Source organism: Columba livia, chromosome 15, assembly GCF_036013475.1.
Source record: "Columba livia isolate bColLiv1 breed racing homer chromosome 15, bColLiv1.pat.W.v2, whole genome shotgun sequence".
NCBI lineage: Eukaryota > Metazoa > Chordata > Aves > Columbiformes > Columbidae > Columba > Columba livia.
Genome location: NC_088616.1, coordinates 11,646,222 through 11,672,297, shown reverse-complemented (window position 1 = coordinate 11,672,297; position 26,076 = coordinate 11,646,222). Strand labels below are relative to the sequence as shown.

Sequence of the window (26,076 nt, the reverse complement as noted above, 5' to 3'; positions counted from 1 at the left end):
GGCCAAAGAAAGTGACTCTTTGAAGGCGATAAGATGGGCGATGGGCTGACATGGGGGACAAAACGGGCCGGGACAGCCCAGCTTAGCGCCGGTGACGGCTCCGCTGGCCCAGGGGCACCCAGTGGCTGAGGTTCCAGGGACCTCCTCTCTCAAAGGACCCGTGACAGCCTGCCCAGGACCCCGCTCAATGGGGGGACAGAACCGTTTTTGTGTAAATGTAAAACAGTTTGGAACCAGGAGAGAGGGGACAAGGCTTGGGACAGATTTATCCTCTCCCAGCAGACACCCAGTACCACCCGGATCTGCATATGAATCGCCCCAACAGGCTTATCTCACCCGGCGGGACAAGGCTGCCTTTGTGCCCCACAGCGGCTATGAAGTTGTTAAACTGGAACTAGCTACGTAGACTGTAAGATACCGGCCTCTTCCGTCCAGGCAGCTAAAATAGCATCACCTTTGCTGGGAAGCAGGGCACAAGGAGGCAGCAAGGGGGGTATGATGGAAGGGACAGATCCAGCCTTGTGTCTGGATGCCACAAGGGACAGATCCAGCCTTGTGTCCCCGCTCCCAGCTCTTCCAGGGACACCCCGGCTGCCGAGGGTTGTGCTGGATCCCCTGTTTCCCAAAATCGGGTGGGGGACATGTGTGGGCAGCCACGCTCACCCCCAAGCCCGTCCCCTCCATCGCCTCCTCTTCCCGAGTCATCTGTTGAACCCCAGTGCAAGGCAGGGAACGCTGAATTCGCCAGCCAAGCCGCTCGGGAGCAAATTAGGCCACGTTCCTTTTTTATTCCTAATTACTGTGATATCCCCCCTCTCCTTCCCCGCTGCCCCTTTGGAGGAGATGGCGGGTCCTGCCAGCACCTCCCCAGCAGGCAGAGCCCCCCGGGCGCTTTCCATCCCTGCCCTGCCTCCATTATTTTTGATTCTTTCACCGATTCAAAAATGTGTAAATGAGGCCACAGCTTTCCAATCAGACTTGTCCAGGAGCTAATTGGCTTTAAGCAGGGAAACCTGAATATGCTAATGACAGCGGTAACAAGCCTGGGATGCGCCTGGAAGGGGAGCCAAGCCCTGGGCTCAACGATCGGCTGACTCTGAGACACGTCAATTAACAACAAGAAAGATAATTTATTAATGCTCCTTTGCATCCCCCCTGCCCTTTGCTCCTAATTACAGTTTGATACATGAAACATCACAGAGTTTTGCCAGGTCCTCCCAGCTGGAGCATCCCTGGGCAGAGCAGCCTCTTGGGGGAGGGCAACAAATAGCCCAGGAGCAGGGATGGGGGCTCTCCAGACAACACCAGGGACCCCAGAGCTCTCCCCCTACCAGACCACAGGGGACAAAGGGATCCCTGGGGTGGGATCCAGCCCGGTCAGGCCGCAAAGAGGGTCAGAGGAGCAGGGAGCTGCTCCCTGGGGGGTCTGAGCCCCCCCAAACCCTTCCCCATGGGCTCCCTCGCTGGCTGCAGAGCCTCGCTGGCTGCAGATGCTTCATCCTGTGAAGGGCACAGGCTGCAAAGCAGAGGTGAGGCAGCAATGGGGTTTTTAGGGGGCCTGCGGGAAGGGCCAGGAGCCGAGCAGTTTTGTATTTGACTTTCCAACCTATTTAGCATCAAGACCAGGGAAATGCGGAGCTGGGAAAGGGGAGAAGCCCATTAGCATTTCTAATGGAGTGGCTGCTTTTGCAAGTCACCCGACACCCAGTTATTAACCCCGATAAGAACTGGCGCCATTTGGGAAGCTGCTCTGTCCATCTACCCAAACATCAGTGCACCCCAGTTCCCCAGCCCTGGCAAGAAGGTGAGAAAAAGGCCTTTCCCCCACAAAACAGGGGGGGCAACCCCAGCCCCTCCACTGCCCAATATTTTTATCACCATGGTGCTCATGTTTATGGCTGGGAGTTACAATTATGGGCAGCTCAAGGCCCTGAAGCTTCTTGTTTGTTTTTTTTTTTTTTTTCTATGCATGGTTATTCCAGTGGGGTTGTTGAGGCCAAAGGGCTCCCAGTGAATGCACAGAACTGCATTTGATTATGAAGAGCAGACAGCAGAGTTAATAAGGGCACAGCTCCTGCCCCGCTCGGGAATGACAGCACTGGAGGAAGAGGCTGCTTGGCCTCTGTCAGCATCCCTGGGATCAGGGGTGGTCCCTGCTGTGGAGCCATGATGCACAGGTTCACCCCAAAAATGCAGAGCAGCTCAACTCCCCATTGACACCTGCCAGGGACCCATCACAGCCACCGCCGCTCGGGTCCCCCCTCGCTTTTGCCGAAGGTGGTGTCCCTTGGCCAAGGCACAAACCCACAGCCACCCTGGGATGCCTGCTTGGGCACGCCACAGGGACATCAGCCACCTCCAGAGATCACCCAGAGACAATAACAGCAGGACGGGGCCACCTGCACCCCCCACTGGCAGGAGGGGGACCTGAAACAAAACCAGCCTCATGGTCCCAGGAGCAATACTTCACTTACAACAAGCAAAGATATATTTTGAACAATCATTGGTGGAAAAGCAGCTGAACCCACTGCTTGGGTTAAACCAAGTGAGAAACAGTGAATCCCCCAAAACCCTATGGAAAGCCAGGGCTGAGGCATGCCCAGCCGTGGTGGGATGCTGGGCTGGGGCTCAGTGCTGGACACATCCCTCTCCATCCCTCCGGAATGATGCGCGTCTGCATGGCAGCAATTAGAAACCCTCTTCCCGCAGCTCTCTCCCCCGTGTCCCTTTGATTCCCCAGCCCCGGGGGCCTGGGGACAGCCTGTGGCAGGTGTCTTGCCTGTGACCCAGGTCAATCGAGGGCTCTGATCTCCAAATGACCCTTCCCAGCAGTGAATATGTACCCGCGCTCAAACAGCTTGCAGATGAAGGAGCAACAGACTGGAGATGATTTATTCAGGAATTAAAGGTTCAGTACCCCTTTTAAAGGCTGCTCCTCCGCACCGTCAGCCTTCATTGCACACAATTAAAGGGGTTAGCTGCCCCAGCCCGTCACGGCCCTCCTCCCTTCCAGGGGAACGGAATCAAACAAAACCAACCCCCCTGCACACCCCAGGGCCGGTCTGTCCCATGTACGGCTGGGGGCACTGCAGAAGGACCAACAAACCCATTGCATGAGTGGCCCTGAGCTCCAGCTCTGGGTCTGCTGGGGACCAGCTGTAGGGATGCAGGTACTCAGGATTTGCCCCCGCTCACAGAAGGGATGCTCAGGGTCAGGGTCTCTGCTCGGTTTGCAGTGGAGGAAGCCCCAGTGTCACCCGTGCAAAGCCCGTTCCTGCAGCTGGGGCTTGGCGAGATGCTCCTGGAGCCCTGGACTGGGAAGAATAAACCTTCCTCCTCCTGCTTAAGCCCCCAGAACAAGAGTCGACCCCCGCAACCAGCTCAGCACCTCCAGGCAGGGACGGCTCTGGGCACACGTAAGCTCACACCAGCGTAATTCAAAAACATAGGCTTGAATTTACCTCTCATACCGAGAGGGGAGATAAGGATAAAATTTGCAATTGTCCGGATTATTTTTTCACTTTCGAGCTGTGAGAACCAATGGGCCGGTTTGGCTGCAGGGGGGGAGCATCGCTCACAGGCACGAGCAGCAGGAATTCCATGAAAAGTTTCCTTCCTCTTAGCAAATAAAAGGAAGAAATCTGCTGGCAGCAGCGGCTGCTGATAATCTCTTTCCAAGGCAGTAAATTTCCCTGCAGCTACCCCGGCAAGTAATCCGGCAGATTATTACACCTTTCAGCGGAATCAGCCTTTTAAATACACTCTCCCCTCACCGTGCATCTTGTGTTTTATGACCTGACTTGCTGTCTGAGTGCAGCAAAACACAAATTACGCTCTTCTGCAACCAGAGCAATGGCACCAGTGACAAATTTTGTGCCTCTGATAACTGGGATCCTTGGGCACTGCAATAAATAAGGGAAATTTGCTCTTCAAGCTGCATGGGGCTGGCAGCACAAGTGCCTGGGGAGGGGAAGGGACCCCCAACCACATCCCACTGACCCTGGCAATTGCAACAATGCTCGGATGGGCATAACATGATCAACATATATAGTTCTAAAGGCCAGTTATTGGTTTTTTTACAGACCAGTTGTCCCCAGTCTGAGCACTCCAGACCAGCAGCACACCTCTGGAAGGCTATTCAGATGCAAACTTATTGCTGTTTAAAAATATATATATATATGTGTGTATATATATATATCTCAGATCACTCTAAGTGTGTCTAAGGTCTTTGTTTTCAATTACAAATAAAAGTACTCAGACTGGTTTTCACTAAATTATCCTCTTGCAGCAATGGGCTGATTGTTCCCAGTTTCCCACCTAGATGGAGGAGAGCACAGGAAGAACATAAAAAGCCCACAAAAATCTCTCTTTTTTCAGGTTTAAAGTTATGTGGCCAGCAGAAATGGGAATTCCTCCACTTCCTGATGCCTGAGTGGGCAAAAGGAAAGCAACTGTAGTAGCTAAAAAGCATCTCTAATAGACAAATCCTCCAATATTTTGAGTGCATCCATCCCTCTGCAGCCACGGGGTGCCACGTCCCGGCAAACTGACAGCTGCTGGGATTTGATCAGCAGATGCTGATGGGGCATCGAGACAAGTCCCCAGAGCCATGAATAATTTCCGTGGATTTGTGTTTATTTGATCTCAGCATGGGGCAGGCCCAGCCCTGACTGGACCCTTGCGGGCCGTGGGGAAGGGGCTGCCGGGCTCTCCAGATGGTTGCGCCAAGGCCACCGCCGGCAGGGCTGGCTGTCCCCTCCGGATCATGCTCCAGGGACCACAGAGCCCTTTGCCGGACCCTTCTCCTTCCCCCATCCCCACCTCCTGCATGGCCAAACCACCAGGCTGGGTGGTGAGGAAGGGACCCCCCCTGCAACCTTCAGAGAAGACAAAAGATCCTCCCAAGCTCACGACTTCTACTATAACTCATTCCAACATTATCAAGTCTTTTTTTTTTTTTACCTTTTATCTGCTTTTAAATGGACAAAAAGGGGAACTTTGCACCTTCTGGTTCCCAGAGCAGAAGCCACATGCCAGGGTTCTGATGGTATCACCAAGGGTCAAGTGCTCTTTAGAAAGCAATTAGTGCATTTTAGAGTAATTAATTGCCCATAAATCCCCATGGTCCAACAGGTAAACCCACCAGTTAGCTTGGAACCTGTAAACGAGGGGAATCAGGGGAAAGGAGACCCCAGCCCAAGCTCCAAACTGGGCAGCCAGTGGAAAACACTACTGGCAGAAGGGATCAAGAAAAAAAATCCCTCCCTGGGGTGTCCCCAGGATGCTCAGCTCCTGAGGAGCCCACCTCCTATTCCAGTAGACAAATCAAGCAGTAAAGCCAGGCACACAGTCCGTGTTTTAAACCAGGCAAATTCAACTGCTTTAACTAAAGCCATTTAAATGGAGTTCTGCCCATAGCACCTTTGCATCCAGATTAAAAATTGCACTGGTTAGATCTGATGACTTACAAATCAAAAATGCTCTGAGCGAGGTGAGAGCCCGACCTTTGCCATTGGCGTGACGCCAACTGAGCACATGGTGAGTCCACCAGCCATACCTCACTGAGGCTTCTGCAAAAATGCTTTTCCAGCCTGAGTCTCCCCTGCTGAACAAGCACCGAGTCCTGCCCAAAACTTCAGCTTCAAACTAACCACGAGTCATTCTGAAACGCATCCAAAACTGTTTCATTTCTACCTCAGAAAACATAAATCAGTCCTCACTCATGAGCTGGAGCCAGGTCTGAGATCTGCAACAAAGCCATGGGGATCCAGCAGCACAGATCCCAGTGACAGGTTTAAGCCTACTCTTGGCCAGATCCACAAAGGTATTTGGGAACCCAATGCTCACTGAAATCACTGGTGACTGCTCACCTCAGTCCCCCTGCAAATGGGATTTTCTGCTCTGAAGGAGAGAACAGAGCCGGTGCCTTGCTCTGCCCCAGATTCCTCCATCCCACCTGTGACATCTCGGCTGGCTGGGAGCGTCCCCCAATAGTATCGATCCCCAACACCCATCACCAGCACTGGGGTGGGAACAGGGGCTGCCCTGGGACAGGAGAGGGAACAGGAGGGTGACAGGTGCCAGCAGCACCAGTCCTGCTCTCACTGCATGGCGCTGGACCAGCCCAGCTCTGAGCAAGCAGCAGCTTCAACAAACAGCCCAGAGCGATGCTCACTATGGCCCGAGGGAGGAAAAGCACCAGATTGGTGCAATTACCTGAGTTTAGACAAATCTCAGCAGGTGCCTGGGCCAGGTTCAACAGTTGGCAAATGAGCAGCATCATCTGCAGCATCAGCTCTTATCTGGTGCTTGGGGACAGGCAGGGAGTAGAAATGTGCTGAGGCAGCGATGTGACCATCACAGCCCCCCGTGGTCTCCAGCTGCAGGCAGGACCCGGCTGTCCCCATCTCCCCCAGTCCCGCTGTGATGCCTCTGACAGCTCAAGCAGGGATCACTGGGCTGCTGCCTGCCCAGCCTGGCAGGGGCACGGCTGCACGCTGCCTGCTGGCCTGGAGCAGGCAGCAGATCTGCAGAGCAGCAGGTTACAGAATCACACAGAATCACAGCCTGGTTGGGGTTGAGGTGACCTCTGGGGATCCCCCAGCCCAAGCCCTGCTAACGCAGGGTCACAGAGCAGATCACACAGGTCGGTCCAGGCGGGTTTGAATGTCTCAGAGAAGGAGACTCCACACCAGCTCTGGGCAGCCTGGGCCAGGCTCTGGCACCCCACAGCAAAGAAGTTTCTCCTCACGTTCAGATGGACCCTCCTGTGTTTCAGTCTGTGCCTGTTGCCCCTCACTGGGCACCACTGAACAGAGTCTGGTCCATCCTCTGACACCCACCCTGGAGATATTGATCACATTGATCAGATCCCTCTCAGCTTCTCTTCTCCAGCTGAACAGCCCCAGCTCTCTCAGTCTCTCTTCATCAGAAAGATGCTCCAGACTCCTCAGCATCTTTGTGTCCCTCTGCTGGACTCTCTCCAGTAATTCCTTTACCTCCTTAAACTGGGAAGCCCAGAACTGGACCTCGTACTCAAGATGGGGCCTCACCAGGGCAGAGCAGAGTGGGAGGAACCACTTCCCTGGACCTGCTGGTCACACTGCCTCCACACCCCAGGTTAGCCCATCCCAAGGTGACAGTTACCCCTAAACCTTTGAGACAGCTGCCTGCAAGGAGACAGGGATGGAGCCAGGGCTGCCCAGCTCTCCTCCCCATTGAGGAGCCAAAAGCACATTTGAAATGAGAGGTTTCACCCTGCAAAGCCCAGATTGTGCCCAACAGCCCCCAGGCAAGAGCAAACCATCCTCCTGTGCTCCCTTCCACAGGGTGGATGTTGTGACAGCATCCACCAGCCCAAACCCCGGCATCCTCCCAGCTTCTACTGCACTTTGCACCCTCCCTCCCTGGTTTTTGGGGTCGCCAAGGGAAACTTGGACTTAAAACCCCCTTGTAATAGTCACCATCCCACCGGAGCAGCTCCCAGCAAAGCTCAAGCATCGGGTGCTACAGTTCACAACAGCTCCAAGCCGGAGGAGCTCATCTGCCTTCCCTGCCTCTGTCAACAACAAAAACCCAAAAATACAATTTGTTTGGTGTTTATCGTGGGTTGAATGCTGTCACGCTGCTTTTGTTGGGATGGAAAATGCATCCAGTTTTCCACAGAAACAAAAAAGATTCCCCATCTGGGTCAAATTTGTAATCCAGCCTGCAGGAAGATGGGAAACAAATTTAGGTCTCTTTTTTTTGTTATCAGAAAAAGCCCCGTTTCCTGGCAGAGAGCAGAGCCGAGCTTTGCCCTGGAGCGTGGCAGTGATGTGATGCTCGGTGCCATCCCGTCCTGCAGCATGTGCTGTAACTCCAGCAGGAGCCAGGCAAAGGGAACCAGGAGAGGATCCCCAAGACCCACTTTGCAGCCCGGAGCAGCTATCAAATGGTTCTTCTCCCTGACAACCTGCGTGCAGGACTTCTCTCCCCAGTCTGCAGCCCATCACATGGGAGCTAATAACTGTTTCCTCCGCAGATAAGGGAGAAGCCTCAGAAATCCAGGCAAGCCCAGACAACGAGGCTTCGGGATGCTGGGGATGCTGCTGGGTACCCCCTTACCCTCATACTACCATTTGCTTGGTCCCCAGGCGAAGGAAATTCCCCACCAGGAAGGGGGATGTGGGTGGATTATGCACTTTACTAAAAAAAAAAACCACCAAAAAAAACAAAATAAATGAACTGTTTCTCCAGCTGAAGAGAAAAAGGCTGTGGAGATATCAGAGGATCCGGGGGTTTCTCCAGCCCCGTGTCCATGCTCCTTTCCTCCCTCCAACAGAAGTAACTGGGAATTTTCTAACAAAACATTTCTTCACTGGAAAATCATCGGTTTGTGGCAAGCAGAGCTTTTTGTTGGAAAGGACTGGATTCTGATTATTTTTAGCCTGGCTTCCCAAGGAAATGTAGCTTAAGCAATCCCACGGTCTGTCTGCCCGTCTGCCCAGCTGTCTGTCAGCCTTCCCCCAGCCACGGCTGATCCCACCAGCCCGTTCCAGCCAAATTTGACGGAGAACAAGGATCAAGAATAGGAATTTTGCCCATTTCCATGAAAAGCGGCGGCTATGGATCCTGACCACTGCCCTCGACTTGGGACAAAGCAACTACAGCATAACCCAAACTGCAGCAGCTACATCCACACCAGTCCCACCAGGACATCACCTTGCTGGGCTTCAGGCTCCCCAGGTCCTGCTCAGTACCAGGGTATTTGGGTGGCCAGCATTGCAAAGGAAGGATAAATACACTCCTTGCAACCAAAACTCATCTGCAGAAGCTGGAAAGATGCTCAATAATCCTGTCATTAAGCAGAGGCATCTGGCAGGTGTCTCTGCCCACCACGCCTGCCCTCAGCTGTTTGCTCACAGCCTGGAGGTTTTGCCCCTAAATTTATCGGCAATAAAATGTTTCCAGAAGCAGCAGAGGCTCCCTGCTTGGAGCCTGGCAGCGCAGGGAGGGAGCAAGGGACGGCAAATGACTGTGGTGGCAGAGACCAAGCCTGCCTGGGACAGATACCATCTCCCTGAGCTGTGTCCAGAAGCCGACAGTAACTCCCAGCAAAGGTGAGAACCCAACTCGTTTTTTAAATCCAGCTTATTTTAGAACTCCAGCTCGTTTTCTTAACCCATCTCATTTTCCCTTGCAGCACCAGAAGCAGACAGGCTGGTGGTCACCTTGGCCATCTGTGTTAATGACCTGCAGGCCAAGTGCTGCAGCACAAGTCTCTCGGTCCAAAGGGAGCCAGACCTGGCTGTGATATGTGAGATGACCACAATCTCCCGGCACTCCAGACACATGAAAAAGCAAGAAACAGGTTCCCATGGGCTCCTCACTACCCCAGAGCCCAGCACAGGACCACATGGATGCTCAATTACCTGCTTACACAACACTGGGAACGGTTTGGGGCACCTGGGTGAGAAGAAAAGCAGTAACGCCACCAGCCAGGAGCTTGATTCTATTCCTCATCTCCTACAGCATCACTACATCAGCATCCTTAATCAGACACTTCGATATCGGGTGATGATGGATGGGTGGGTGGATGACGGATGGGAACGTGCAACTATACAGACAGATCGATCCCGCATCCCTGGAAGCTGCTGCTGATAACCCAGACCGGGGTGAGGAGCAGCCGGGGACCACCAGGACACCACAGTCATGACAAGCCAGCAGCCAGCACGACAATGGGACATGTCTAGAGGCAGAGGAACCGGGACCACCCCTCCTTCAGTGTTGGTTTTCCAGCCAGCTGGGTAAGGAGGAAAACGGGGAGCACATGGCAAATTAGGACAGGAGGAAACAGCCTCAGGTTGCACCAGGGGAGGCTGAAGTTGGATCTGGGGAACAATTTCTTCCTGGAAAGGGCTGTCGGGCATTGGAACAGGCTGCCCAGGGCAGTGATGGAGTCACCATCCCTGGAGGGGTTAAACAGACGCGGAGATGAGGTTCTCAGGGACGCGGGGGAGTGCTGGGGTGGGGGAACAGTTGGACTTGATCTCGAGTGTCTTTTCCAACCCAAATGATTCGATGATTTTCTGGAGCGGAAGGGATGAATGGAGCCCCTCACAGAGCCCCACTGCCCCTGCAGGCACTCAATGTCCCTCTGACCACTTGTGATTCACTCAGTCCCTTGGATGGACAGACAGACAGACAGCAAGGCAGCCCAGAAAGTGCTGGGTGTTCCCACGAAACGCAACCACAGGGATGGTCTGTGATGAGATTCGGGGGTCCCTCTGCACCCCAGCCAAGGATGCTGTGCCTGCTCGGAGTGCTTCTCCGGGGGTGTCTGTCCCCGTGCCCACCACCAGCATGGGCTCTGTGCTGCTGGAAGGGAGGACGGGGATCCAAAGAGGGTGACACCAAAGCAGGGTCCCACCAGAGCCCACAGCAGATGAATTTGCTTTAGGATAAAATTCAGTGTTGGGGGAAAAAATTAAAATGATAGTTCTGAAAAGTCACCTTCCAGCAAATTGATTTTCCCCCTGCCCCGTCCCACATGTCAGTAGCTTTAATGTAAAAAAAAACAAAACAAAACACAAAAACAAAACAAAAACTTCTTTAGGCATTTCAGAATAGTTTTTCGTAGCTATTGTGAAAATTTAGATCAGAAAACGTGTTGGGTAAAATATTCAATTCCCCACAGCCTAGAGAGCCTCATCAAAAACCCATTTGAAGTATTACTCTCAAATCCCTCATGGCAATGGGATATTTTAAGGTCAGTTAAACTTATTATTCACTCAAGATTTTCTTTCAGGTCCCTGCATATTTCAAACAGATTTTTCCCCATTTCTAGCACGACTGTGTTACAAAAAGCCCTTTCCCCCCCTTTTATTTCTGAAAAGAAAAAAAAAAAAGTTGTCAAAAGAAAAGATACTAATCAGAAACAGCTTCTGAAGTCTTAAAACCCGCTACAGTTTGTACTTGTTACTGAAAAACATTGACGCTATCTCCAGATCCCTAAATCCCTTGACTTTTAAAACACTGAATGGAGCTGTGCTTGGAAAAGAGGAATTAACTCAAATTTGTTTTTCTTATTTGCAATTCGTTTTCCTTGAAAGAGGGTACATACACAGAGCTTTTTTTTCCCCTTCCACTGTGCAAGGAAAGAAAAACTTCAAAACCTGCAACCTGCGTTATTTTTGGATTATCTAGGATTTCCAATTTGCTGTAACTGCAATTTCTGCTCCTACCGTCCCTTTTCCCTCCAAGGACACTTCTTTTAAAAACAAACAAACAAAACCAAAATAAAGAGAACAAAACAAACAAAAAAACAAATCACCTAAATAATACAATTGTTTAGTTTCTGAATTGTCCCCACCTTGGGGAGGAGCACAACAGCTCTTCCAGCAGCTCACAAAAACCGAGGAGCCATTTGGTACCTGGACGGGGCTCAGCAGGATCTGTCCCTGCCAAGACCACACGACAGCCCTGAATGCAATTTGTCTGGTGCAAAACAACAAATCCTTTAGAGAAAATATAACAATATATATTTTTACAACCATCCACAGGGAAACTCGACAGCTGATTATGAGGTTCTGAAGTAGCAAAAAGATCAGCCTTCCCCCTAAAACACAAACATCCGTTTTCTGCTCAAAACCTCCCAAGTTTTGAAACAGCAACACCAACCAAATCCAGATTTCACCTGGAAGATCGTTGCTTTGTATTTAAAAAAAAATGCTAACCCCTGCTTTGAGGAACAATTAAATTTTGCCTCCAAGAAACCAAAGCCTGACTTCCCCGCTGACCTGCAAAGGACTTGTGTTTGTGTCTTCCTGAAAGAGCAGCTTTTCACCGACACAAACCAGCTCCTTTCGTTACCAGGAACCCTCAGAAAGGTGGAATCTGGGGTCATTCCCAACCCGGCCGCACGGTCCCGCTCTCCCACGGCTGGGACGCCTGGTGGTCATGGCAGAGCCAGCTCCTCAACGTTGCCACCAGCCCTTTCCTGGCCAGCAATATTGCTTGGTCAGCATTTTCCATCTGATTTTGGCACTTCCAGGTCTCCTCGGAAACTCAGGGAGAAAATCAACTCTAACCTCGCAAGAGGCTGAACGCAGGGATGGACCAGCAGACGCCAGACCTGTCCTTAAGCCATCACCCCGGCCATGGCCTGAGCCTGATGCAAAACCACCCCGGCCACCTCCTGCATGAGTTTGTTCCACTGCATTCATCACGTCCCAGCATCCCCTAACAAAGATGAGATACTTGGCCATGGACAGGTAGCGTGGAGAAGATCAGGGCCCCCCAGGGTCTCCGAGTCCTTCCTGGCTACCAGGGATGACAACGGGCGTTCACCAGAAAACCATCCTGAGGACCCATCCCCAGAACCACTGCACCTCCCTGGGACAGAGGGGTCATGCTTACAAATCATTGTCTGCTCCCTGAAAGATGATCAACATTTATACCCCAGGTAATAACTTCACAAATTCCTGAAGGTCACCAATAATACTAAAAGCTCTACTTGAAGCCAAGAGTAACACGGCCAGCACGGGAGGCAAATTGAGCAGAGAGGAAAAGATTGCAAGTGCCCGTAATCTTGCTCCAGAGAGCAAAGAGTTTAGATATTATTAAACAGTTCTTAGTATTTCCAGCCATCTGGCCTGCATTTCTCCATTTATTCAATCAGACATATGTTGCTTTTATCCCCGCCACTGCCAGCTCTCCCTGTCTCTGAAAACACGTGCATCCTCGGTTCTCTGCTCGTTTCCAGCTCAGCACAACGCAGAGGCTGCGAGTTCGGCACAGCGCAGACTTCTAGCAAGTGAACACATCTGTCAAAGCTGCTCCCACCAACAGATTTTCTCCTGTTTGTACCTAAAATCTGTGTTTGCACAAAACAAGGCAGCGCTGGCAGATGGAGATGCAATTTCATGTTGGGAATCCTGCTGCTGCAAAGCAGTATTGCTCCCCAAAGCCAGGGGCATCCTATCGATTCATGCCAGCCCGGGGCTGGAAGGAGAGATCTTCTCCAGCTGGGAAGGTGAGGAGGACCAGAATCCGTGAAACACGTGTGTCTCTCCTGGGACATCACAGCACATGTCTGCCTAAGCAAGGAAACCCACCCCACGCTGCACTGCAACCCCACCACACACCCAGGCCATCCCTGCCAAGGTGCAGCACCACGAACCATCTTCTCTGACCAGCCCACTCCTTGCACCTTTCATTTCCAGCTATGACTTCTTCCCTCTAACAGGGAGAATGCCCATCCAGGGGGATCAGAAGCCAGAACTGCAAAAAATGGATAGAAAGGGAGAAAGAATAACACTGCACTGCTCCAGCAACACAGAGTCTGAGGGCTCAAGCCAACAGCATCACCCTGGACCTTTACGGTCTTCAGAGGGCAAGAGAACGAGGAGATCCAGCAGTCTGCCAAGGACAGCCAATGCTGCCACACTGCTGTTGGTCATGGGAAGAGACCTGCGAGCCATGGAGGCCGTTTCAGAGCTGCCATCATCACTAAGAAGAAGATCAAGTTGTTGGTTGGGATCAGGCTTAGCTCCCACCAAGCATGAAAACTCTGTCTCTTTGGCACCTGAAGATGACAGCTTTCCTACAATATGCCTCTCTTCCCCCAGCAGCCCTCAGCAAAGCACAGCTTCATTTTCACACCAACTTTAGTTGCATGTTCCTCTTCCACAAGGCTCCTCCAAAAACCACCCTTCAGGCAGGAACAGCCTCTTCGAGTCCGCAACAGGGCAAGGACTGAATTATGTTTAATTACACACTGTCCAGCGTCTTAAGTATCAGGCCAAGTGTTACCAGATGTGCAGGAATCTCTGTCAAAGTGATCCGCAGGCTCGAATGCCTGTTTGGATATTTAATATGTTGGTATCTGGGGTGTGAGGGTCAGAGACGGGGTTTTCGATGCAGATGTTACAAATCTCTTCTACTCTTACCATCACCTTTTAATAACACCATAAATCATCAGGCACTTCTCAGGTGACCACATAATTGCCCATTTGTGTATCTGAGCAAGCTTATCCGGACTCTTACTCTTTGCTGCCAGCAAAGGAGACCTGCTGAGAGAAAACTCTGGGGTTCTGTGTGCCCCATCTCTCCTCACACAAGTCATCTCTTGGCATATGTGCTTCAGATGCACCGTGGCAGTGCAAGGAAAAGACAAGTAACTGATATGGGAAGATTAATAAAAGGTTGGAACGGTCTGTTCCTAATGCAAGCCTTGCTGCTCGCAGCCCTTTGATTGCAGCAGAAATAAAAGATGGAAATTCACTGGAGGCAAAAGAATTAATTAAAAGGAGAATAAAGGAGCATCAGTCTGTTGGAGTCCTGGCATCAATTCTGAGAGTAGTTTTGAAGTGGCAACAGTTTTACTTTTTCTTTAAAGTTCTTCTGCTCCGTCCTGCACGGTGACTTGGGGAACGAACGTGCAGCACATGCGGTGCCTGAAGCTAACATCATCCAGGGACGAGGTGACCAAGGAACAGACTGCCTGCCAGTGGGGACACCCAGCCACTGCCCCAGCACCCTTCCACCTCCTTCTGCTTCAAGGGTTTTCCTCCAGACTCTGAAGGAAAGGAGATTTCTGCAGAAATCAGGTATCTTCAGGACCTCACACCACAATCCTACATTGAACTGCTCCTAACCTCTTTCTTCTGATCCACTGAGATCTTCGAACTGTGGTGGAGCCACCGTCCTTCCCCCCTCTGTACAGCAGGTAATTAGCCAGCACACCATGCTTTCAGCCCAGGCTAATTGCGGTAACTTGTTAGGGCTGTATGGGCTCAGCAGCACTGTCTCCGCTCCCCTGGGATGCAGCTGAAGCACCAGAGATAAGTTCTGACACCCAGCTCCCCCAGTGCCCCCCCTGCCACAACCAGGGATGTCTTCACCAGCTCAGGTTGCTCAGAGCCCCGTCCAGCCTGGCCTGGGATGTCTCAGGGATGGTTCATCCACCATCTCTCTGGGAAACTGGGCCAGGCTCTCACCACCCTCAGGGGCAACAATTTCCTCCTCATGTCCAGCCTGTTTTAGCAAGCCTCCCTCCCCACGCAAACTCAAAACAAATAATAAAGCACAACTTTAGTTGCAGGAGCCAACCAAGCACAGCCTGGACCCCAGGAAACCCAGCAGGTTTGGTCCCACTCCCGCACATGGCCCCATCCTGAGGCACTGGGATGCTCTCGCCATCGCCGTCAGACCTTCATCCCCAACGCGTGCGCTGATGTGGGACAGGATCAGGCTCTTGGGGACACATTTCTCCCTCCTCTTTCCGGCAGCAGCCCAGCCCCTGCCCGACAGCTCCTTTGTGCAGGAGGCAGCAGCGGCAGCTCCGCGCCGCCCGAGTGGCAGCAGAGCGGATGCAGGTTGTCACGCTCGGGTCTCCAACACGGCGGGGGGACGTTCAGCTCCCTCCCTTCCCTCAAAATGGGCTTTTCATGGAGACAAATGATCCCTTCCCTCAACAAAAATGAAATTCTCAGCCGAAAGTACTTGGCAGCAGCCCCCTGAAATTTTTCTCATGGCTTGTGTGGCTGAGGAACACAACTTTCTGAAATATAAAAGCAGCCGGAGGAAGCGGCCAGTGCTCTCATTGAAGAATACATCCCCCTGTGCCCCACTGGGCTGTCACTCGCAGGGATGGAGCCGGCAGGTCCCAACCAGCTGGGAAAAGCTCTGCCTGGCCATCAGCATCCCCCCAGCCCTGAAAAGCCACCGCTCTGCCGGGGTGGCCTCCACGGGGACCAGAGAGGCAGCCAGTGGCCCCCTCCGGCTCCACAGCATCTATTGACAAGCAGCAGCGATGAGGGACGCGCTGATGAGCACCTGATCAATGGCACTTATCGAGCCCCCTCCACGCTCCCAGTAATTGGAGGATTTCTGTCCCTTCTGCTCTTATCGATGTGCCCTCCCTGGCAGGGTGTCCGTGGGGGGACGTTGTCACTTGGAATTACAGAGGAGCCGAGCGGCACAGGCGGGATGTGGACCGACGGCACAGCACGTGGTGCGAGGCATCAGGTGGGGAGAGGCTGGGGAAACCTTTGAGGCACGGTCAGCACCCACAAACAGCCTTGAGGAATAAAAAAAAATAAAAAACAAAATAAAATCTCTGGTGTAGGACTGCAGGGATGGCAGATCCTGCCCTCAGCTGGGTGCAGGCAGCAGAGGAGGGCAGGCTGCCCAGACCCCAGGAGCAGGATTTGAGGTGCTGGGGGCTCCACAGCAGCTGGGAAGTCGGGTGATGCAGGAGGGCTCCAGCAGCCCCCGCAGCACCAGGCAGGAGGCAGAAGTATGATGTAGCCTCTGGGGATGGGATCTGTCACTTTTCTTGCCCCTTCCCATCAATCACCAGCAGTTCCTTCTTTTTTTGATTCTTCTCTTTTTCTTTTTTTTTTTTTTTTAATTTTTCACAATCCAGTGCCTGCCAAAAGCAGCTGCTAATTCACTGGCTGCACCAGCCCAAAGGGTGCAGAGGGGCAGGGGAGGCAATGGCCAATTCTCTGTTCCAGCTGCAGAAACACCTCCTGTGCACCCGCGGGTGGGTGCGCACACTCACGGCCATGCACACGCACGCTGTGGAGGGGCTCAGTAATAAATCAATAGCCACATGGTCAGCCTTACCCTCTGCAAGGACACTTAACAAGGTCACATCCTTATTCTCTCCAGACTAATGAGTGGAGATTACTAATAAGACCTCAGTGACAAGTGACTATATTAATGTAATTCTCTACTGCTTGTAATCAATTTTGTGCGTTAAAATGCACAGCAGTCCTGGCCGCTTGGGATGCCTGTGCCACCCCCAGCGCCATGGAGCTGCTGATTGGGCTGGGAAAGAGGAGTTTTATTCCCCATCTCAGGGGGTTCCCTCAGCAGAGCATCCTCAGTCATACAAAAATCACTCCCAGGAGGAGCCCAGCAGCACATCCCGCTCCCAAAGTGCTGCTGTTTCCACCTAAACCGTTTCTGTGCTGGTGCTTTAATAGATGAAACAGGGAAAGTTTTCTGCAACTGCTTATGAGAAGTTAATTTCAGCCATTTCACCCTGTATTTCAGCATCAGTGCCAGTCCCAGCGCGCTACATGCTCCAGGTCCCAGCAGTTTGTGTCACCAACCAGCCCAAACCGAGCAGCACGCCTCAGAACTGGGATGTTCCTTTGGTCTGCAGCTCCAGAGCATCTCAGCCGAGCCAAGCCTGGATCTGCGCAGGCAGAGCCAGCCCTGTCTGCAAACACCAACAGCACACGAGCCGGACATTTCACACCCCAAGCCTTGGGATCGCTTGCAGGTTCCAACCCAGCTGGCTGGGCACGCTGCCTCTGTGCCACGGCTACCGCCCCCGTGGCCTGACTGCCTGCAATATTCCCCATTTGCATTTCAAACGACTCTTCAGATCAAGACTGACTCACTTAAGAGACGCATGAATAATTTTGAAGACATTTAGGCTTCTGTGATCTGCGAGCTGTCTCTGTGCAGAGGGAGGAGGCGGTGAAATCAAATGGGATGCTGTGGATTTTCCACCCAGGACCATTATTACCACAAAAAGTGACAGTATAAAACCTGAACAGTACATCGTGTACTGAGCACAGACATGTCAGGATCTCAGACCCTGCAGAAAGCTGCAATATAATTCTCATGTGCAACCACCATGAGTCTGTCATTTCCTACAGAGCAGAGCTGGTCCACTCCACCCATGGGGAATAATTTGGACAAGCCCAGGGTAAGACAGTCTGCTAGAGAGATCTGGGTGGGATCCAGCAAACCCAGACTCGCCAGGGCAATGCGCGGCATCCCCCAGCCATGCATCTTCTTGCAAGGAAGGACTCATCTTAAACCATCACCCCAGCGGTGCCTGGGCTGGCCCAGACCAGCCTGCACCTCCCATCTCTCCTGGTCTCAACCGCAGGCTGGGCTTTCAAATAAAATCCCGCAGAAAGCCACCCAGAACATCCCTCTGCTCCTCACTTTACTAAATTTCTAAACAAACGCACCAGGAACATGTGGTGGGAGGCGCAGAGGGAGATCCAAGAGTTCCGTCGGCTCCTCCGCCGTCCCCCGCAGGTAGATAGGTGCTGATTTTTTAGCTCTCTGGGGCAGGGCAAGGAGGGGAGGGCTGCCAGGCCACCCCAGCCCCTTGACCATCCCACAACCTGGGCTGTGGGGCAGGAGCCACCAGGCTCAGGTCCCCCCCAGCTCCCGGAGCCCCGAGGGACACGGGAGCATCCCCCAAAACCAGCCAGCTCCCTAAGCAGGAGGATTTCCACAGCCCTTTGAAAAGCCATTTAGAGATAAGTCCTGGTATTAAACCTGGCCTTTCATTAGTCAGGTTTTCAATCTCTGCCCAAGCCTGTCTCAGCAAAAAAGTTTTTTAAAAGGTCAGGAAGAAGCTTTTAAGCATATTTGCCAATTAAGTACTGTAACCCCCTCCCCGGCTGGATGCGAGCTGCCCGCTTCCGTCTCAAGGGATGGTAATTACTGTTTTATAAATAAGCTTTGAAGTCTCTTAAGTAATAGCCTCTCCTTGCATAAAAGCACCCTCTAAATCCACTGGCCTTTTCCACTTTCTGTCACTGTCTGGATCTAAAAATGATCTAGGGGAAAAAAAAAGTAATACTTTAAAGAAAAAACTCAGAAACTCCCTCTTACTCTGTGATGACTATTTCTCCAGCCCCTCAATAATTCAACTAACAGAAACCCTACAGCTTTTGCTGCTGTTTGTGAACTTTTCATGATGTTTGACGTCTTTTCGGAAGTTCTGTGGAGTTACACAAGTGATAAAAAAACCTGTCCATGTTCAGATTTCTAGCCCCTGAGGTTACCAAAGAGTAACCAGGGGATCACAAGAAAAAGGGCATGAATGAAGAAGTCTTTACCAAAAATATTGATTCACATAATATTAATTTTTAAAACCAGCCCTGTGATTTCGAGGTGCCCAGCTTTATCTGTTTATTTAAGCAGTCTGGGATAGCAACACCAGCAGACTAGAAATCCTTTAGAAACTCAGGTTACTTCTGCACACCCCACTGCACAGCCCGTATATAAACCCACCATTTATTTAAAAGAGACAGAGAAAGCATTCCTCAGGCGGGAAGACCGCGACTCATTCCACTCCGCAAGTCGCAGCTTTCATCCCCCTAAAATCGCAGCCAACACTACCAAGCAGCTTTAATCACTTTAGACTGACACTATCTATGTAACAACACATGGAATAACCCGACTTGATTTTGCTGTGTGGCTGAGCCAGGCTGAAATTTAGGCTCTCAAACCTGCTTGGATCAGCAAGAACCACCTCATGGGCTCTGGGCTGGGAACAAAACTCAGGAGCTGCTGCAAGGGAATAACAGCAGGGTGAAAGTGGGGGGCAGAGGGGTGTAAATCCTACTCCCTGCCCCATCCCCGACCATACGCCAGAGGGACAGACCCCCCCCAAACCAGCAGACACATCCCCTCGCCTGGCCTGGGTGGAATCTGCCCCGGATCCCTTTAAACGGTTTCAAATGTTAATTCCTCCTGGTGGTAGTAAAAGCTATTTTTAATCCCACGTGAAAGCAGTTTGCAGAAGACCAAACTTCGCACATATTCCAGCTCGTTTCCTTGCTCCAGGCAGCGCTGTGTGTCGGGGAGCAGTAAAACGGGGACACACCGTCACAGGGTGACCTGTCCAGCTGGCAAGGATGTGCACAGCGCTTAACCCTCTTCTAAGTGTAAAGCCGGGACTAAAGCATTGCATAAAAGCAAATCCGAAGTGCTGTGCATTAAATAAAAGCTTTAAAATATCTTCTTCATAGCTACAAAATTAAAGCTTTTTCTCAGGTTTCCTGTGTTTTTTCTTTGCATTTTAGGATTTATTTTCCAAATATGAGCGTGAGGACAGGAGAAGCTGATACTGAGAGGCTCTAATTTTGTAATGAATGTTAGGAGAAAAAAAAGAGAGAAGATATTACAAAGTACTAAAGCCAAGAAGCGCGCTGCAGGACTGAGTTTCTGCAAAAGCACCAAGAAAAAACAAGGGCCGCTCTCAGGCGCGGAGCTGAAACACAAGTCCAGCAGGAGAACAGATCAGCCGGTGTCAATGAATAAAGATAATGTCCCGGAGCAGCTCTCAGTGCATCGCCATCTGACTCCTCGCCAGATCCTTTTGTCTCTTCCCACCTATGTGTTTCTTAACTGTGCTTGTGAAAAGCTGCCCCTGGAAGGGGATCCTGCGCCAAAACTCAGCCTGGTGACTCCAGAGTAGCTGAAATGTCGGATTTTTATTCAACAGCTTGTGCTATAGAGTGTCTTGATCTGTCTGTACAATCACAACACACACAAAAAAAACCCTCAAGGCATCTACTTAGCTCTACTTTTCAGCTGCCAATAACACTCACAGCAAAAGTCAAAAGAGCAGCGCCGGAGCCGCGTCCTTTCCCTGCCACTCAAAGGCTTCAGGGTTGCAAGGTTGGGAGATAACAAAGTCTGGCTCAAGAAATCCTGGATGCCTTTCAAGAGCATTATTAGCTCCCATGAGTGGGTTTGAAGGAGGGGAAATAAAAAAATAACAACCCCACATTGTATGTAGCAGCTCTCTGCAAATCATCCACCTTCCCCGGGCACTCCCGAGCTGGGACACCCCCAGCACGGTTTAACACACGCACAGGAGTGCAGCGCGATACACAGCGAACCACACAAACAGTTCCTCCCCCTGCGTGCAAACCTGCGCATGCTGCAGCTGATCACAAGGGGAAATTACAATTAAAAGCTAAAATCAGCCCGCAAGAGATTCAGAGCTCTGGGATGGCTTTGAAGCACCAGAGGATGCTCAGAAGTGATGCCAGGAGGCGTTTGCTAACTATCACTAGCCATCCCATAGTACTTTTTGCTGCTTCTGTCCCAAACTGCAAGGAAATAAGGAATTCTTTACAATTCCTATGAAATCCAGGGACGTAGAGGGTCCCTGGGAGCCCTGGCCCGGCCCCTCCTGCAGGACTCGCTTGGGCTACTGAAAAAAAGCCAGAAGAGAGGAAAGACAAGAGGGACTCGGATGATGGATCATACGAGGAAACAAACAGAGCAAAACTGCACCAACAAAGTTTTGGTGGACGGAGAGAAGGAAACTGTTCTTTGCATGAGCTACATCAGGCTGAAATCCCTCAAACTCCCTTTTATGCTAGCCAGCATCTGCAAAAACCTTTCCCTGCACCACCTTCGTGCCCAAAAGCTGTCATTATCCACCGTTTCTCCTGCCTTTTTCACCCCCAGCACCAGAACTGCCAAGGCTGCACCGAATCATGGTGCAACTCTGAACCTCCAAGCAACATCAGGCGGCTGCGTGGGAAACCAGCCGGGCTCCGGCAACCAAAAAGGGCACAATCCTGTGCAAAGATCTCAGCTACGCCCCCAAAGTGTCGCCAGTGGAGCAGAGCAGCGCTGCCGGAGCACAGAGCCCACAGCCCCGCTTGCATGGGCACCATACGGAACACAAACACCCCGAGCACCCCAAACGCCACCTGTGACCCCGACTCTGCTCCCCCAGCACCGGGAAGTCCCTGCGCTGGACACGGGCGCTGCTCTACAGACACCAAGGGGGTGACGCTGCCAGCATGCTGAGCACCTCTGCAATGAAGTTCTAAATATCATTGGCAAACATCTATTTAATTAAGTTCCTATGTTTGCCTTTGCCTACGCTTCTGTAAAGCAGACAGACAGACACACAGACAGGTTCCCAGGTTCCCAACCAGGACACTTGCGATCCCCAAACCCCCATGTGAGCAGACATGCCACCATCACTGTTTCTTATTTAGCTTTACTTTAAGCAGTCCTGAGTGCCAAAAAAAATTAAAACAGTGTTTTGCTTTAGGATAAAACGTCACGTCATGCTCGGATTATCCATTAGGTAATTTATGTTGCAGTCTAGAAAAGGTGTTTAATCTTCTTATAATTAGCTAAACCTATAGCAACTCAAGGAATTTGATATGAGATGCTTGCTGCTTACGCTGAACATTTTCTTCTCACTAGAAAAAAGAACTACTCAAAAAAAGGGACTTCTGGTTATTTCAAATTTAAATAAAATAAAACACTCTGGTAAGAACAAATGGTTTCTGCCAGTAACATAACACTGTAATATAAACTGCTCAGCACCCACAACCAGTTACTTCTGCCACAGCTGTGAAATCACTATGGAACTGGACAACCAAGAAAGAACAACATAATTCTGTGGCAATATTTCCAAGGGATTTCTTTTTTCTTCTCCCCAGATTTACTTAAGACAAGCAACGACCTACAGGTGCCTTCGGGCCAAATATCTTGGCATGAGAAGCAGCTGGTGTAATTTTGGTTTCCTAGCAAGTTCAAATATTTTAAAAATGTTTACACCACTTTGAGATATTCATTGGAAAAACCTGAACTTCTGTCCAACTTCTATTTTCCTCTGCTCCAAACACACCCCAGCTTTAAGCATTTAGCTTTGTCTGGCTTTCCCAGGGAAAAAACCCTCAGCAGAGCAAAGTCTCGTAAGAAGACAAAACAGTGGCAAAGAGAAGAGGAAACTAAGGAAAATAGTTGTGCCCGTGGTTAAAAACACTCTTAACTCTATGCAGAGTTAAAGCAAAACGTCTACCAATTTTTTTCTCACTAGAAAGGATGCAACTTCTCCCCAGCACTGCATAGGCTGCCCTGCGATGCTTCCCTGCTCTAGCTCTCCAAATGTACCACAACCATATGCAGAATAGTCTTAAAACATTTCACTGGTACCAGGCCAGGCTCCCTGCGAGCACTTACAGCACTGAAAACTCACTACACAGCAATCCAAACCTAAGATTTATTTATTCTTCTCTTGCTGTGGTCCACCCTGCAAACGTCTCGCCAGACCATGGCGAGAGATATGAAAGCGTTCGATCTTCCTCACTTTAATTATGTGCTCGCAGTCATCAAACTCCCATTCTGCCAAGTGAGACCTGTCTTGTAATCCTCACCCAAAAAGATTAGTTATCATCGTTATTGTTTCTAGAGCAGCGTAGATACAAATGCAACTGAGAAATGAGCTAATAAATCACGGCATTATTATTAATACAGTCATAAAAATAAGTGCGCTACTTACTGTGTTTGAAGGTGTGTTAAGTCAATAACTTTACAGTCCAGATGTGGCCTTACAGAGCTGAAACTCTGTGGGTAAAATTACCGCTAAAATTACACTTGCCATTAAACACGCTGATTTTCACAGGTTATTATTTTGGCAAGAATTGCAGAGTTGCAGCCTTCCCCAAAACATCAAGAAATATTAAGAGCATGTAAGAAATAAAGTATTCCCGCGGGGCTTGGGGAGAACGGGATGGAGAGGCAGGAAGGACAGGGAGAGCTACTCCTTTTATTATTTTCAGATGTTTCCCCGAGAACACCGCAGCGCTTTTATAAATCTACACATTTGGACTCTCTTCAAAATAACGGACCAGATTCTTTTGCTGCCTTCAAGGGACTCGGTTCTCTGACTCCGCTTGGCCCGGCCACTCAGGAGTTGGCCAGGAGACGGGAGTTTAATAGACACCACATGCACAGTAGCTGCTCTTCCGAATGCTTTATCGCCTGAAGAGTTCAATTCCATTGAAACCCTCAAAACTAAACAACTCCCTTGAATCGATACGGCTCTGCCCTTTGACACAAACCTACCGAGGAATTCCAGCGACACTGGTTTACCCTTTTCCTGCCTTCGCCGGTTCACTGTTCCAGTTCTCAGCCAGAATCAAACCTGGTTCTCCAGGTCCTCGCTCCCTTTATTTTTATAAGCCACTCGAATAAAATAATTCCTAAATGAACCCGGTGTGGAAACAGTGGGATAACTAAGAATAAAGTGTTAAAGGTTAAAATCGCAAAGCCTGGATAATTAAAAAAGCCAATTCCTGCTGTCGACTGTCATCCTGCCTGTCACCTGTCCCCGGCCGGCTGGGCTGCGCGGGACGGGGGACACGGGGACATGCTCTCACGCTCCCATCACTCCCGACTTCAGCAACGGCCCCGAAAAACCAGCCCCCTCCCCAGGCAAGGCGGAGGGTCGGAGCTGTCCCCCACCCCCGCCGTGAACCGCAGCTCGTGTCCCTTCGCATCCCCCGTTGGGACCCGCATCCTCCCCCCGCTCTCAGCCCCTCGAACCCCCTTTATCTCCAGGGACCCGCCGATCCCGGACCAGCCTGTTGCAGAGAAACCCAGCAAGGCACCGGAGTGGGGAGCAATTAAACACGGCTCTGAGCTTCATTAGCGATTCCCAGCCCAAACCCGCTCTCCCCAGCGCCCCGCCGTTACCTGTACCAGCGCAGCCCCTTCTCGTAGCACCTGTCGAAGAAGTGGGGTTCGGCACCCACGGCTCGCACGCCCGGGTGCGCCCGCAGAAACTCCAGCAGCGCCCGCGTCCCTCCCTTCTTCACCCCCACGATAATGGCCTGGGGGAACCGCCGGCTGCCGCCTCCCCCCGCCACCCCCGGCCCCGCGTCCCCCGGCCCGTCGGGGAGGGCGGCGGGCGGCGGCAGCAGCAGGGCGGGCGGCAGAGGCTCGCAGGGCCCGGGCAGGCAGTAGAAGAAGTAGGTGAAGAAGAGGATCATGGTGAGGAGCAGCGAGGCGCGGCGGCCCCCGACGGGTCCCAGCAGCCGCCCGCTACATCCCATCGGGGGCCGCGACCGGCCCCGCCGGGCAGCGCATCCCGCCCCGCCACCCCCCCCCCGAGCGCTCCCCTCCGCGCCCACCCGGCCCCTCCCCTCCACGCCCACCCGCGGGGCGGGGGACGGCGCGCGACACGCGCGTGGAGGCGGCCACGCCCTGAGGAGGGTGTGGGAGGTGGCACACGCGTGGGGCACCGCCGGGATCCCCCGGGGAGCGGGACACCCCCTGCGCAGCCCCCGGGTGGGGAGCAGCCCGGGCCGGGCAGCCCCGCGCCCGCCCGCCCCTCCGAGGAGCCGCAGCCGAGGGAAGCGCTCCCGGCCCCGCTGCGACGCGTTTGCTCATCTTTTCCCATCCGACTCCTTATTTTTTTTCCTCCTCTTGTTATAATTTCTGGGGCTGTCGCGGGTGTTTTCGGCCGCTCCCATCGTGCAGGGGATCCCAGCAATAAAATAAAAAACCATGACCGCGGGGGTAGCGCAATGCCAGGCAATTAGCAAGCAGCACCCAGAGAGGCAGTGCTAATTAGGCTGCATGGGCTCCCACTGTAGGCGTGGAAACACAGCCCCCGTGTCCGTGTATTTATTGTTGGGGATGGGAAGGATGGTCCTGAGTTTCCACCCATCTCCCTGCACCTTCTGAAATAAGCCCCAAAGCAGGAGTTTGGGTGTTGTGATTTAAAATAAGTGTGTGTAGTGGCTGGTGGGTGGGATGAGGTGGTTTTCCTGATGCTGCTGGGGAAACCCCATTCCCTAGGGCCCAAAGCAATGTGCATCCTGGGTGCCAAATAAATAAAACCCATCTGGTGCTACAGCATTGGTGACATGCGGGAGCTGGACCCCATGGCAAGTGGCTGCACAGGCAGCATCTCTGGGTGCTGCCGGCTGGGCTCAGGCCATGCACACAGCGATGGCACCATCCCAGCAGCGTGTGCCATCACCAAACACAACACAGCCGAGGTCCAGCCCCAGGGTGCCCATGCCTGGGGGGTCCCGTGGGGTCATCACACCTGGGACCTGCTGCAGCTCCCCTGAAATGCTGCTGGGGTCCACCCTGCCCCATGCCTTGAAACCCCAAGACTGACTTCCAGTGTTGTGCTAAAGCCTTCCTTTTGTGTACCTGAGATCAGCAGTCTCTTAATTAACCTATTAATATAATTACCTCTTTTTATAATTAGATCCCCTGAGTCTTCTAAGAGACAGAGCCTAGAGGGGATGGGGAAGATCCGTGGCCTGAGACCAGAGAAGGTGCAGACCTACATGAACCCAGCTCTGTCGGGAGGCAGCGATGCTCCTGTGTGCTGCAACATTGCACACCTGGACAATGGCATAACTGCAAGGCAGCACGGCTGCACAATGGCATGGTTGCAAGACTGCCCAGTTGTGTGACAGCCAGGCTGCAGGGTGGCAGAGCTGCAGGGTGACAGGGCTGCAGGACGGCAGGTTTGCACGGCTGCAGGGT

The 26,076-nt window shown here is 51.9% G+C and overlaps 1 protein-coding gene across 1 annotated transcript in view; it reads right to left on the bottom strand.

Annotated features, from left to right (window-relative positions):
• HS3ST6 (heparan sulfate-glucosamine 3-sulfotransferase 6) overlaps positions 1-24,687 on the bottom strand; it is a 29,405-nt gene extending 4,718 nt beyond the window's left edge. Inside the window, exon 1 of the mRNA XM_065031255.1 lies at positions 24,265-24,687. Coding sequence (XP_064887327.1) covers positions 24,265-24,623 — 359 coding nt within the window. The 5' untranslated portion in view covers positions 24,624-24,687. The remainder of the gene's footprint in view (positions 1-24,264) is intronic.
• Positions 24,688-26,076: the final 1,389 nt, after the last annotated feature.